General features: G+C 30.9%; 1 protein-coding gene and 1 long non-coding RNA gene across 2 annotated transcripts; both read left to right on the top strand.

Moving 5' to 3' along the window:
* Nucleotides 1-6,322: 6,322 nt before the first annotated feature.
* On the top strand, nt 6,323-9,377 carry LOC126715074 (uncharacterized). The gene is made up of 2 exons (XR_007651796.1): nt 6,323-6,902; nt 9,162-9,377. It is a non-coding gene; the product is annotated as an uncharacterized LOC126715074 (long non-coding RNA).
* A 1,899-nt stretch (nt 9,378-11,276) lies between these two features.
* LOC126703560 (LOB domain-containing protein 22-like) lies at nt 11,277-11,882 on the top strand. The gene has a single exon (XM_050402523.1). The coding sequence runs from the start codon at nt 11,277-11,279 to the stop codon at nt 11,880-11,882; it is 606 nt and encodes a 201-aa protein (XP_050258480.1).
* Nucleotides 11,883-13,978: the final 2,096 nt, after the last annotated feature.

The following is a 13,978-nucleotide window of genomic DNA, read 5'->3' as shown; positions in this document are numbered from 1 at the left end:
AAAGAAAGAAGTTTACTTGGTTGTCAAGTCTGAGGTTAGCTCGCGAGGCTTGAATCAGTTTATTATTATTTGTTTATCCTTGTTGACCAATGTGAAATGAGCACAAGGTTTAGTACTTTGTGCGTTGAATGGTTAAAAGTCTCCCACGCTCATTTGTGCGTTGAACGGTTAAAAGTCTCCTACGCTTGTGTTGTATCTGTGAGTGGATGTGTTGTGACACAAATTATGTTATTTTATGTGGTACTAGCATTATTCAGTATAGACATCAGATACACAATTGTTGGCTATTTCAACTTTCATCTCTTTTAGGTTATGAAATTTATAAAAAAAATTAGTTATATATAAAAAAATATTGGAGATATTTGAATATTTCTTTTACAATTGTATTTACGGTGAAAACGAATTATAATAACAGATATGTTAAAAAATGGAGGAAACCTATCAGTTTTAAAAAGTCTACAAGCGGATTAAACAAAGGAACAAAAAGAAAACATCTTGTAAAGGTCATCCAAATAAAACAAGAAAGTCACTTTACCCGTTACTTATATTGTGTGTTCGATCGTTACCTTCTAGCTTCCAGCCTATGCAACAATAAAGAAAAAGAGAAAGAACAAGGAAAATAACGGACACAAAAATAAGAAACAGTCTGGAGGCCTTTTGTTTTTTGTTTTTGATTTTTTGCTATAGTTTTGACTAAATTGGCTAAAAAAGTTAAAAGACAATTTGAAAGAACTGATGGGAACTGACTTGGGTCTAAGGATTCTATGCATTACAGTACTAGACCAGTAGACCTGTTAAGATGCGGACACAAATCAAACACTTGTTAATAGTGGTGGCTCTAGGAATTTTTTCAGGGCGATCATTTTGAAACTTAAATTATACAAAATCAAATAAAAAGAGAAGTTTATATATTGACAAAAAAAAAAAAATTCAAATTCATTTTATAAGTTTTCTTATTTTGAAATTGTTGCATGATAATTTCTTATCATCAATACTGCAAGTTAAATCTCTTTCAAAATTTTAGTTTAATAAAATTTTTCTTGGACTTTTCCTTTTTGTTTTTGTTTGTAAGGGCCTAATATGTTGTTAAGGGGACTAAAGTTTGGTTACAAACTTAATTGTAGCTTACTAAACAAATTAATATGGCTACATATTTTGAAAATATAACCATTGAATGGTATGTTTTTTATATTTTTAAAACACATGTCAAATTTCATGCCAATGGAATGTTATTTACTATTCGATTCATAAACTTATTTTTTATCTATAATTTTAGACTACAAAAATTCAAAATGTAAACATTTAATTGATGACATAGCTATTGATTTTTGATTTTATTAAAATTTTGCAAGCATGAAGGATATAAGAAGAAAATGTAAGCCAATGATGAATTTGTTAAAATTCACATCCAATAAAAAAAATTATTAAGTGAAATTGTAGTTTTAATCTACAACTAGAGTGGTCACAGGACCACCTTGGCCTCAATGTGGAGTGGCCTCTACGCATGGAGGATATAAGAAGAAAATGTAAGCCAATGATGAATTTGTTAAAATTCACATCCAATAAAAAAAATTATTAAGTGAAATTGTAGTTTTAATCTACAACTAGAGTGGTCACAGGACCACCTTGGCCTCAATGTGGAGTGGCCCCTACTTGTTAAGTGTCCACATTTCAACTAGTCTAGGAACACTGGATCTAATCCTCATCCGGATATGAATGGTCTAAGGATTATCTTGGAAAATTATATGCTAGTAGGGATTATCTTGGAGAATTATGTCCTAGTGTATTTGTGATGTGGATGAACTCTTAATGTATTCAGTTTTGGAATTAAAAATTTGATTATTATAGGATAAATGATAATTTTTTTTATGGAATAAATGATAGTTATCTTAGCAAGAAAGCAAGTAATCTTAATTATCTCTACTCTATATTTCATTTATAAAAAAATGACGTGTTAAGTTCCGCTAATATATGGTGTATATAAGAGTAAGTGATCCTACATTGGAACTCTATTCCAATTCTGCTATATATTTTCACTAGGGCCCGTGCAATAGGCTCTACTAATTATGGGTACGAGAGCTTGGTTTGTTTGTTTGTCAAGCACTAGCTATAACTTCTTTATTTGTCTCTAAAAAAAAAAAAAAAAGCTATGACTTCTTTATATATATACTAGTTGGACCTCTCTAGCTGATAGATTAAAATTTTAAGATATAAGTAATGAGCAATGATTTGCTGCAAATTAAGTTGCAGCAACTTCTACAAAATGCACCTATATCAAGTGGCCATTTGGTGAAAAAGTCAATCTTAACAAGAAAGTTTTCATTTAAATATAAGTTTGGACAAGTGTCTATTTAAGGCATTTTCAGATGTGCATTTTTGTAAGAGTTGCTACAACTTAGTTTGCAGCAAATCCTTTTCCTATAGTAATATATGTTATGGTTATATTTTCTATGTATAGGCATATCCTTTGACAAAATGCACTTGTAATTAGGTAGATCTAAGATGTGTTTAATGTATCAAGAAGTATGTTACACAAACATAACAAGTGGTATCTTTAAAATCATGAAGATTGAGCCAAGAAACAAGTGAAGAAAAGTTAATTTAGTGAAGCTCGACACTAGTCTCGACACTAGCTCGACATTAGCATCTATTGAGACTTAATGAATAATTCTCAAAACAAGCCCGATCTATCGAGCTCTACGATTTTAGAATTCTCAGACCTGAATCTTGGCTCATGATGACTTGGATTGCTAGGGTTTTATTCTCAAAAACCTAGACCATATAAAAGGCTTATTTTTAAGTCATTAAATACATAGAGATTCAATTAGAGAACTCATATACACTCTATGAGAAGTTACTGCGTTTTGTGTTTTAGGTTTTGTAACCAAGTGTTTCCAGATCTTCAACGTGCTTTAAAAATGAAGAACTTTGCAAAAAAAAAAAAAAAAAAAATCAATTAGTAGTTGGGAGTTAGTCATGTACTAGGATCCGTGCAAATGAAGAAGTCTTTTACAAGATCAAGTCCAATTAGGGATTGGAGCAAAAGTTTAACTGTACGTTGGTATTTTGGGATAGTCCAGGGTAATGGTAAAATTCCTTATACTTGTAACCACTTGTTCTTGATTCGTGGATTATTGGGAGTGGTGACTTGAAATTCACCCGGAGGAATTTTTGTCTTGCGAGAGGTTTTTCCCATTTGTCAACAAATCACTGTGTCTATTTAATTTCTGCTGCACTTAGTTTATTTGGTGATTTGTTGGTGCCTCTATGATTTACATGTAATTTGACCTAATTAATCAACTTGAGTAATTGAAATAATTAACCAGAGTCAATCTATAACCCAACAATTTATAATGTATTTTGTATCTTCTTCTAAAAAAAAAATGTATTTTGTATCTCAAGCTAAATTAATTTATTTTCATCCTTGATGTTATGATAAATTGTTTTGTATGTATAAAAAACTACAAGCAATAATTAGATAAAGCAATATCAAGATAAAGGAAACCTAATTGACATAATAAAAAATAGGGTAAATTATATAGTTGATCCTTATCCTTTACACCATATATTAATTTAGTCTTTAATTTTTTAATTATGTCAATTTAGCCTCTAAGTTTTTAGTGTCATGTCAATTTGGTCTCTGCTGTTATCCTATTTGATGGAAAAATATGATGTGTCAAATAAAATAATAAAATATGATTTTTCATAATATATTAATTGTCAACTGTACCGCCACGTTAGATTAAAAATAAATAAACCCAAATATTTTTTACGCATGAGACTAGAAATTTCAAACCAACATTTTATCAAAAAAAAAAAAAAAAAAAATTCAAACCAACAGAAGTAAAGAAATTGAAATTTTAGAAACAACCCAACTCTTTAATTCAACTATTAATCGAAATTCCACATCCCAATCCAAAGCAAAGCTATTAAAAACAAATAATATGCAAAGTTGTCAATTCACTCAAAGACATTGAAAACCCCTAAAAAACCTAGAATCAGATTGGATAGCAGCAATTGAGGAACTGAAACCTCGAAGAATTCAAGCTTGGAATTGGAACAAATGTGAAACACGTGGATTGTGTTGTGGTAATTGGTGAAGTAGGAAAAGTATCTTTGGTCAAAACATTGGCCCATCTGGGCTTCCATGCCCACCCAACCAAACCCCGACAAGAACACTACCCAAAGAGGCGCAATGAACATCATCAACTCGCTTAACACATCAACTATTGTGGGTCGCTGCAAAATTTCCAATAAAACCAAAACCAAAGCCATTTTCAAACCAATCTAAAACACAGAAAAAATCGGAAACAAAGGAGAAAAACTATCGATTTAATCGGATTGGTAAGCGTGAAAACACAGCGATTACCTGAGAGTTTGAACATAAAATTTGGGTTTTTTTTTTTTTTTTTTTTTTTTTTTTTTTTTTAAATTTATTTTTAATCTGACCTAGTGGTACAATTGGTAATTATTGTGGCATGAAAAATTACTTTTTATTACACTGTTTGACATGTCTAATTTTTCCATCCAAGAGGATAACGGAAAAGACCAAATTAATACAACATTAAAAGATTAGAGACCAAATTGACACAATTAAAAAATTAAGGACTAAATTAACATATGGTGTAAAGGATAAAAACCAATTATATAGTTTAAGAGAAAAAAAAATGAAAAAAAAAGGGGGAAAGAAACCTAATCAATAATGCATGTATAGACCCCTCAAAAAAAAAAAAAAATGCATGTATAGTGAGCAACAAATTCTAGAGATTTTTGTGAAAAAAAAAAAAAAAAAAAAAATTATCAACGAGACAATGACCTGGTCATTCAGGATGTCTCTAGAAGTGTTGGAAAAGTAAAGAAAACTAATCTACCACCAGCATAGTTGTCACTTATCTATCATGCCGGAGTCTTATATTTTGAAATTAAAAGAATAGTAGTGCTGGATAACTATTTCTAATTAAGACTTTTATTTGGAGTTAAATTTTATTAGTACTTTAGAGCATTCATATTGTTGGTGCTAAAATAGCTAAAATGCTATCTTAGTATTTAAAACACAAATGAGCTTATTACATTGATGATGGTAAAGTTAAAAATTTATACAAACTGTTTACGGTAGCACAAATTGCTTGAAAAAATATTAATTTATTTTATGGGATCATCTCTTCTCATTGCCGTAGCATAAAGTGATAAAAAAAAAAAATTAAATGAAGAGGTAAAAAAAAACTTGGTGAAAACACTATTTTGGTTTCTATATTTTGGAGTCATAGTCAATTTGGTCCCTACATTTTAGTAGCAGTCAATTTGATCCCTATTATTTTAAAGTTGCAGTCAATTTGGTCTATACCGTTAACTCATTAACGGAAAATATTTACATGGCACACGGCGTGCACAGTAGGCACATATAATGCCTATGTGGCCATTGAAAATAATTGTAATAAAATTATTCATCATTTAAAAAATTCCATGTCAGCGTTAAACAAAAAATCCAAAGCAGAAAAAAATAATTTTTTGAATGGATTATTTTATAAAATTCCTTAGTTTTTCTTGGCAGCCAAATACAGAAACCTAAAACCCAAAAACACAAAAATCAAACACAATCCAGAAAATTCACAATAACCAAATTTTGTTTCAAGAAAATGAACTTGGCGTTCACGTACTAACTCGAACTTATCTTCTCCTCCTTAACCATCTGCAATATTAACACAATACAACAGACACAAATCTGTCTCAAAATTTGATAAAACTTGAATTCAAATAAATAATTACACAATAGTATACAACAATGCCTCATTGTAAGGAGGGTGAGAAGGTGGTCTTCTAAAAGCATAAGGCTTGATGGCTTTATGCTCCTTGGCTTTTTAAAATCGTCCTTACCGTCAACCCAATTACGAAAGAAGCTGACGTGGCAAACGGAAGTGCCAGGTGTCAAAGCCAACTAATAAAATAATAAAAAAATATTTTATTTAATATTTTTTAAATGCCACGTTAGCATTTTTTGAATTTAAAAAAGCCATGTCAGTTTAATAAAAAAATAAAAAATTTTATATTTTTCATTTCAATTTAATTCAAACTAAATTATAAAAAAAAAATTACAAACTTTTAAATCTGATTTTATTATTATTATTATTATTATTATTATTGCTTTCATTATTTTTTAGCTAAGAACACAAGAACTTGTTCTTCATGTTCTTCCCGAATCCAAGAATAATCAAACCCAGAGCTAGAGCACAATCAAACCCAGAACAATGCAAAATTTCATATCCCTATCCTCCACCGAAACCTCCAGAACATGAAAAATTCATCAAACCCAAACCAACACTACAACAAAAGTGGACTATAGTGACAAACTCTAGTGACGAAAATTAAATTCGTCACAAAATGATAACATTTGGTGACAAATACAAAAATTCGTCACCAATTTTGATAAAATATTTTACTACGGTGATGAAATTAGTAATTCATCACTAAAGATATTCGTATTGGTGACGAAATAAGGTTTTCATCACTATAGCTCATGAAATAAAATGGCGCCATTGTGTTTTTATTTGGCGGGCTGTACCATTGTCTATGGTGACGAAATAAGGTTTCGTCACTGAGGATAAAAATTAAGCGCCCTTTCAGTGTTTTGGGGGCCAGAGTTTTTAATTTACTTTTATTTTTAGGTAAAAAATTGTAACCCTAAATCCCCAAATCACTCATAAATTTTATTTCTCCTTCTCTTTTTCTCTCTCTCTCACTCACACACACACACACACACGTTGCACCAGCCACCAACCACCAACCACCAGCCGCTGGCCAACCCAGCCACCAGCCGCCGACGAGCCGAGCTTAGCCCAGAGCCGACGCCGACGAGCCTAGCCCAATCATCCCAGCGCGGCGACGCTAATCTTCTCCGTCGTCAGGTCTATTCTTCTCCCCCTTGCTCCCTCCCTCTCTCTATATTTGATTTTATTTTATCTGTGACTGAGAGTTCCTTCTCTTTAATTTGTTTCTATGGTTAGATTTCCGTTAAGGTTGGAGATTTTGTGTCTTGAAAGATGAAAGGACTGGGTGTGATTGTTTGTAGATCCATGGGCTTGGGTTTTCAATTGAGAGTGGTGATTGATTGTGGATCATTATTTAATGATTAGACAAAAGATAGTTTTTTTTTCCCTTCTTCTTCTGTTCGTGAAGGCAATATTGTGGGGTTTTGATTTTTGTTTATTTGCATGTGAAATTGGCCATAAGAATCTCTTTCTAGTAGGTTGGTTTTTCTCAATTTAATTAAAAAAAAAAAAAAAAAAAAAAAAAAAAAAAAAAAAAAAAACTAGCCTGGATTTATGGAGGTCCCACTTGGGACGTTACTGGTTCGGTTTTCTTCCTTTGCTTTATGGATGTGGCACTTGAGACTTGACTGGCTTGGCTTTCTAGTATTTGGCTTGGATTTCTAGTAACTAGGTTGGATTTACCCTTTTCGTATATGAGAACTTTTGGTGTTGTTGCTATTATGTTTTTTTTTTTTTTTTTTTTTTTTTTTTTTTTTAAATTTTCCTTTTTTATATCTAAAGATAACCCCATGTTATTTTTCTTTTTTATTAGTGGGTGAATTTTTTATTGAATTGTATTGATTGTTAATGCGTGAGAGTGATGGAAGACATGCATTTGAGTTGGGTCACCCAGAAAAGTGAATTTGAATATTATTTTCTGCAGTGATTGAGAAGGTTCTGTACAGTTCTTGAACTGTGTTTATTGAATTTATTTGTATAAGTTTCAAGTTTTGCTATGATTCTGTGTATATTTTTTAAAATAAAAGTCGTTTTGGTTTTATTTATTTATTTATTTTTTATATAAAAAAAAATTAAAAGTCCTTATAGTCTTTTCCTTTGATAAAGTCCTTTTGGTCTTTAAAAATTACAATAATTTTCTAAGGCTTTTTGGTCAAGACCTTTTGTAGAAGTTGTACGTGTACCAAATTACCAATGGAGTAAAAAAAAAAACCAACCCAGCACGCATTCCTCACTTGACTATTTTCCCTTTTCTGCAACACACCAGCCATGTGAATGTGATAGCACCAAGAAATCATGCATCTTGCATGTTTTACATTTGTCATATTTCCCCACTTTTTTTTTTTTTTTTTTTGGTATTGCAGAGCTAATCCTTTATTAATGGTGGGTTTTTTTTGTCTATGGCAGTGGCTGGGTTTTTGTGTTAATGGTGGTGGCTGTACTTTTTGTTTAATGGTGGTGGTTGGATTTTTTGTTTATGGTAGTGGCTGGGATTTTGTGTTAATGGTGCTGGCTGTGCTTTTTGTTTAACAGTGGTGGTGGGTTTTTTGTTTATGGTGGTGGCTGAGTTTTTTGTTTATTGTGATGGCTGGATTTTTTGTTTATGGTAGTGGCTGGGTTTTTGTATTAATGGTGGTGGCTATGTTTTTTGTTTATGGTGGTGACTATGTTTTTTGTTTAATGTTGGTGGTGAGTTTTTTGTTTATTGTGATGGTTGAGTTTTTTGTTTATGGCAGTGGCTGAGTTTTTGTGTTAATGGTGGTGGCTGTATTTTTTGTTTAATGGTGATGGTGGGTTTTTTGTTTATGGTGGTGGCTGAATTTTTTGTTTATGGTAGTGGTTGGGGTTTTGTGTTAATGGTGGTAGCCGTGTTTTTTGTTTAATGGTGGTGGTGGTTTTTTTGTTTATGGTAGTGGCTGGATTTTTGTGTTAATGGTGGTAGCTGTGTTTTTTGTTGTGGTTTTTGTTTAATGGTAGTGGCTATATATATATATATATATATAATTTTTTTTTTTTAAATTAGTGCTGGCTAGATTTTTTATTTGTTATGATGGTTGGGTTTGTCTTTATGATGGTGGCTGAGTTTTTGTTTTGGATTTCACTTTATATGTTTTGTTTTAAATTGTGATTTTTCAGCATTCTTTATGATTTCTCCATGGTTTGTAATGTGGGTTGGGTTTTTATTTGATGAGAATGTTGTGGGTCTTCTTTCTTTGATAGTTTGGCTTCATATGATGTTGTATTATGATTATTTTGTCTACTTTGTTATTGGGTACTGTGGACATTATTTGCATTGTCTTACTAATAAAAATCTTTTTTTGTTGTAGTACATCTTATTAGGGATATAGGTTTGCAGTCTAGTTTGTTATTAATGTATTTTCCTTTATACTTGTGCAGATATAAGATTGGTGGCAAAAAGATAGCTTTTGTGGGACTACTTGAACTCAAATAATTTTTTGTAAAGTTTGGAAGCTAAGACATCATTTGTATATAAATGGTTGTAATTACTTTGTGAACATCTTTATTGCATTTTTAGATTGTATGGATGTTTTTTTTATGGATTTGGTTAGAAATGAATGGATGTTTTTTTTTATGGATTTGGTTAGAAATGAACAGGTTAATGTAATGGCAAATAAATGTAAAAAATATTAATAAAAAAATAAAATTGGTGACGAAATAATTCGTCACTTGATCTATTGAAATTAAAAATAAATAAAAAAACAATCGGTGACGCAAAACTTCGTCACCTAATCTATTGAAATTGGAAAAAAAAATACATTTGGTGACGAAATATTCCGTCACTAAAAATAAGGTTTAGTGACGAAAATATTAGGTGACGAAAGTCTTTCGTCACCTATCATTTTTTATTGGTGACGAAACATTTTCGTCACCAATACATTCTGTGACGGAGCTTAGGTGACGAATGCTGTTTCGTCACCATTTCGTCACCATATGTATTCGGTGACGAAATAAGGATATATTGTGACGAAAGGTTTCATCACCATAGTCCACTTTTGTTGTAGTGCAACATGAGAAAACCAACCCAGAAAAATCATCAAACCTCCAACTCAGAAACCTCCAACCCAGAACTTCATCAAACAACACCCCACTGATCAACAACACCAAATCCGCCATCAACAACACCAAATCTGTTGTCAACAAACCTAAATCCACCATCAACAGCACTGAATCCACCTAGTTGAAGCCCAGTCCGAGTCACGGTCAACTAAACAGTACAAAAACGACCATCAATCTCCACCCTGACCAAACCCAGAAAAACCCAGCCCTCTCCAACCAAACCTAGCCATCTCCATCTCCATCTCCAACCAAACCCATAATCCAAGACCCATGGATTACCAATCTCCACCTCCATTACCGACCACCCCATGGAAAACTAGAAAAATCCAAAGATTAGAGAGTCAGGTTTAGAGAGAGAGAGGGATTGAAAGCTTGAACAAAGAAAGATACAAACACATATACGCACCAAGAGACAGAGAAAGAGAGGATCTGGAAAAAAAAAAAAAAAAAAGATACAGACACAAACACTCACCAATAATATTTATTTATTAAGTTATTTTTATTTTGATTATTCTTTTTTTTTTTTTGGTTTATCTTAAAAGAAAGAAGAAAATGAAATAGATACAAACACAAACACAAACACGCCAACCTAGAATGAGAAGGAGTGTTAACTTAATGTTTGTTTCTTAAGAAAGTTCAAGAAAAATTGAAACTATAAATTGTTTTCTCAATATTTAAAATTGAAAAAAAAGGTTTTTTTTTTTTTTTTTGATTTTGAATTTTTTCAGTTTAATTTTTTTTAATTATTTTAATTTTTTATAATTAAAATGTTGACTTGTCATTTTTAAAAGCAAAATAAAATTTTTTAATATTATTTTATTTTCCACGTCAACGATTAACATGCAACCTATGCACTCCGTTTGCCACATCAACTTCTTCCGTAACTGGGTTGACGGTAGGGACGATTTTAAAAATGATTTTGAAAAATCAGGGATTGACATAGAAGCAAGATTAGTTTAAGGACCAAATCGAGAAATGACCTAAAATGTAAGGATCAAAAGTGTATTTACGCCTAAATGCAAATGGTTACACATAAGCAATAATAATAAGTGTTTTGTGTTTAAAAATGACATGTCATTTCCTGCGCTCGTTTTGAAAATGGAAAATGAAATACTATTAAGGCTTTTCATCTGTCATTTTAGATTAACTGAATTAATACCGTGTGGGTATAAAACATTTAATATCTATCAAATACTTTAAGGTTCAAAGTTCAAAACAAGATCCTATTTTCTGAATCTGAAATTTGCGAATCTTTTCCGGTCTTTCTGTTCCCAGCTCATGGTTAACAATTACATGGAAACTACGTTCTTGGTTAACAATCACATAGAAACTACATCGGTTTATTATCAATTGTCAATGATGGCATCTTCCAACAAGATCTTGATGATATTAATGGTATTCTCGTCACTTCTAGTGTTTGTTTTTATATCTCAAATGACTTTGACTACGAAGAGTGCTTGTGCCGCATGCAAATATCAACGGAGAAAGTGTGAAAAAGATTGCCCATTGGCACCATTTTTTCCTGCTGAGGAGTTCAAGTCATTTCAATATGCACACCGTTTGTTTGGTGTATCCAACATAATGAAGATACTAAAACAAGTACACCCTGCAGACCGTGAAAAGGCAATGAGATCCGTCAAATATGAGTCCGAGATGTGGGCAAAATTTCCAAATACGGGTTGTTATGGTATTGTGCAGCAACTTCAGTTACAGTTACAAGAAGCCACAGGAGAGCTCCAAAGTCTGCTTCCAGATCTTGTAAGGATTTACAAGCACTATTCACCTCCTTCGCAATTGCCATTAGATATAACTTATCTCAAGAGCCAGTGCCAACACCAGCAAAAGGCTGCAGCAGACTATTTAAGTACTTCACAATATATAGCTAATCTCAAGGCCCAGGGTCAGTGCCAATACCAACAAAAGCCTGATTATTTACCTCCTTCACAATTACAATCAGACATAACTACAACCAGTAACACTGTTTCGACTTATCAACAGCATTTGAACATTCCTATCAATGAAAAAGGTTTACATGGTTGATAAATCCAAAGAAGCTTGTGATTCAAGGTATGTATTTCAAATTGTGATTATATATAGAATCTTTTATATTGTAATTATGTATAGAATTTGTGGTTGGATATGAGTTTACTTATTTTATATTTATATTTATCAATTTATTTAAGAGAAAGGTTTTGCTGCATACTCGTATACAACAATTGTATAATTGCTGTATATAGGAGTATGTGATAACAAAAAAAAAAAGTGACAAGTATCTAATGTACTTTTTCTTTTATTTAAATTAGATATAATACATGTGCATGTGCATTTGAATACATTTATCTTTACTAGGAAAATGTTTTGCTGCGTACTTGTAAGCAGCAATTGCTACATTCTTGGACATATGTTGCTTTTTTTTACTACCACATAACCCAAGCAATTGCTGCGTAGCAAAACCTTTACCTTTTAGTTATATAATATTTTCTATGATCTTGTGCATTTGAATGAATTTATTTTGGATATTTTGTTCATAGCATAAACGAAGTTTGATGAATATTATCTGCAGCACCGAATCAACATCCAAGGACACGATACATTCCGTCAACCATGTTCCTCGGAATGAGCTGAAGAGTACAGCCACATGAAATAGTTTGATGAATATCATCTGCAGCACCGAATCATTATACAATGACACAATACATGAAGAGTCCTGCCACATGAATGATGAATTATTCATGTTTTTATCAATTATTTTCTCTATTCTTTTTTCTGAAGAGTATAGGCACATGAAATGATGAATTATTAATGTATTTTTTTTTTTTTTTACAAAAAAAGAAAAGAATTATTAATGTTTAGATTAATTAATTTTCTTTGTTCTTTTTATTATTATTATTATTATTATTATTTTAACTTATGATTTTGTGAGGGTGATAGTGGATAACTTGGGTACAACAACCACAAGTACAATTCATGCCATGAAATTTCGCAGGTGCAGCAGGTAAACTTTTGATGGTCATCGATCACCGTGGAAGTTTTACTACTCTAGAGTTGAAAGAGCCAGATATGGGATTTTTTTTATTATTATTTATAAAATGAGCAACCCTTCTTAAATTATGTTTCTGCATAGTCCTTGTCTATGTGGTCTAAAAATAATAATAATAAATAAACATAACATTTAAAAAGACTAAGAACTTTTTAGTTCAATTAAGATTTACAGAGTTTTTTTTTTAATGTGACAATTATGAGATTTTGAATCATCCATCTCATATTATTGTAATTATTAAAACTAAACAAAAAAGGTTTACCATTCAGGAAATTTGAATATGCATGATTCAAAAGTAAAGTATCTACTATGTGCTATACGTGTGTCATTTTTTGATGGTGGGTTTATACATTTTTATTTTTTATTTTTAGGATTTTCGATCTCTAAGCATGTAAAGTAGTAACAACTAGATATTTTGAATCACATTCAATTAATATAAAACTAGACTCATCACGTTCACTTTGTGAGTGCAATGATACTCTTTTTTATTGGAGTATTTATTTTTTTGGTTTAATGTTATAATGTTTAAAAGTGATATATAAATAACTGTATTTTTTTTTTTTTAAGAAAGAGGCAAGGTGATGTGAAATAATATTTAAAAATAAGATAGAGAATCATAAGAAGTTGAAACCCAATGAGACATTTTAATTTATTGATTGGGATAAGAATTATGATAAGTAAAAAAAAAATTGAGATTTAAACAAAAGAAAGATGATATACATTAGTGTGGATAGATGAAGATTTGTGATAACTATATAGAATTTGGATAACAAAAATTTTGAAATGTTTTAAAGAATTAAAAAAAAAAAAACATAGAAATTTCGGGATAAGAATGAGTATTTTTTACGTGTAGTGGTTTTTTTTTTTTTTTTTTGAAAAAGAAATTTTGTAGTATATAATCTTTTTTGTAAAGATAATTGAAGTATTTGAATACAAATAGATAACAAATAGAGATAAGAATTAGACAATTGAATACAAATGAGTGGTGAGAATAACTGTTTTTTTTTTTTTGTATGGGAGATAATATTACTCTTTTAACATTTTTTGAGAAGAAGTAATTTTATATATATATTTTTTATAAAAATTATTGAAGTAT

This window comes from Quercus robur, chromosome 2 (genome assembly GCF_932294415.1).
Source record: "Quercus robur chromosome 2, dhQueRobu3.1, whole genome shotgun sequence".
NCBI lineage: Eukaryota > Viridiplantae > Streptophyta > Magnoliopsida > Fagales > Fagaceae > Quercus > Quercus robur.
The sequence above is the reverse complement of the archived record's forward strand: the minus strand, read 5'-3'. Positions and strand labels throughout refer to the sequence as shown.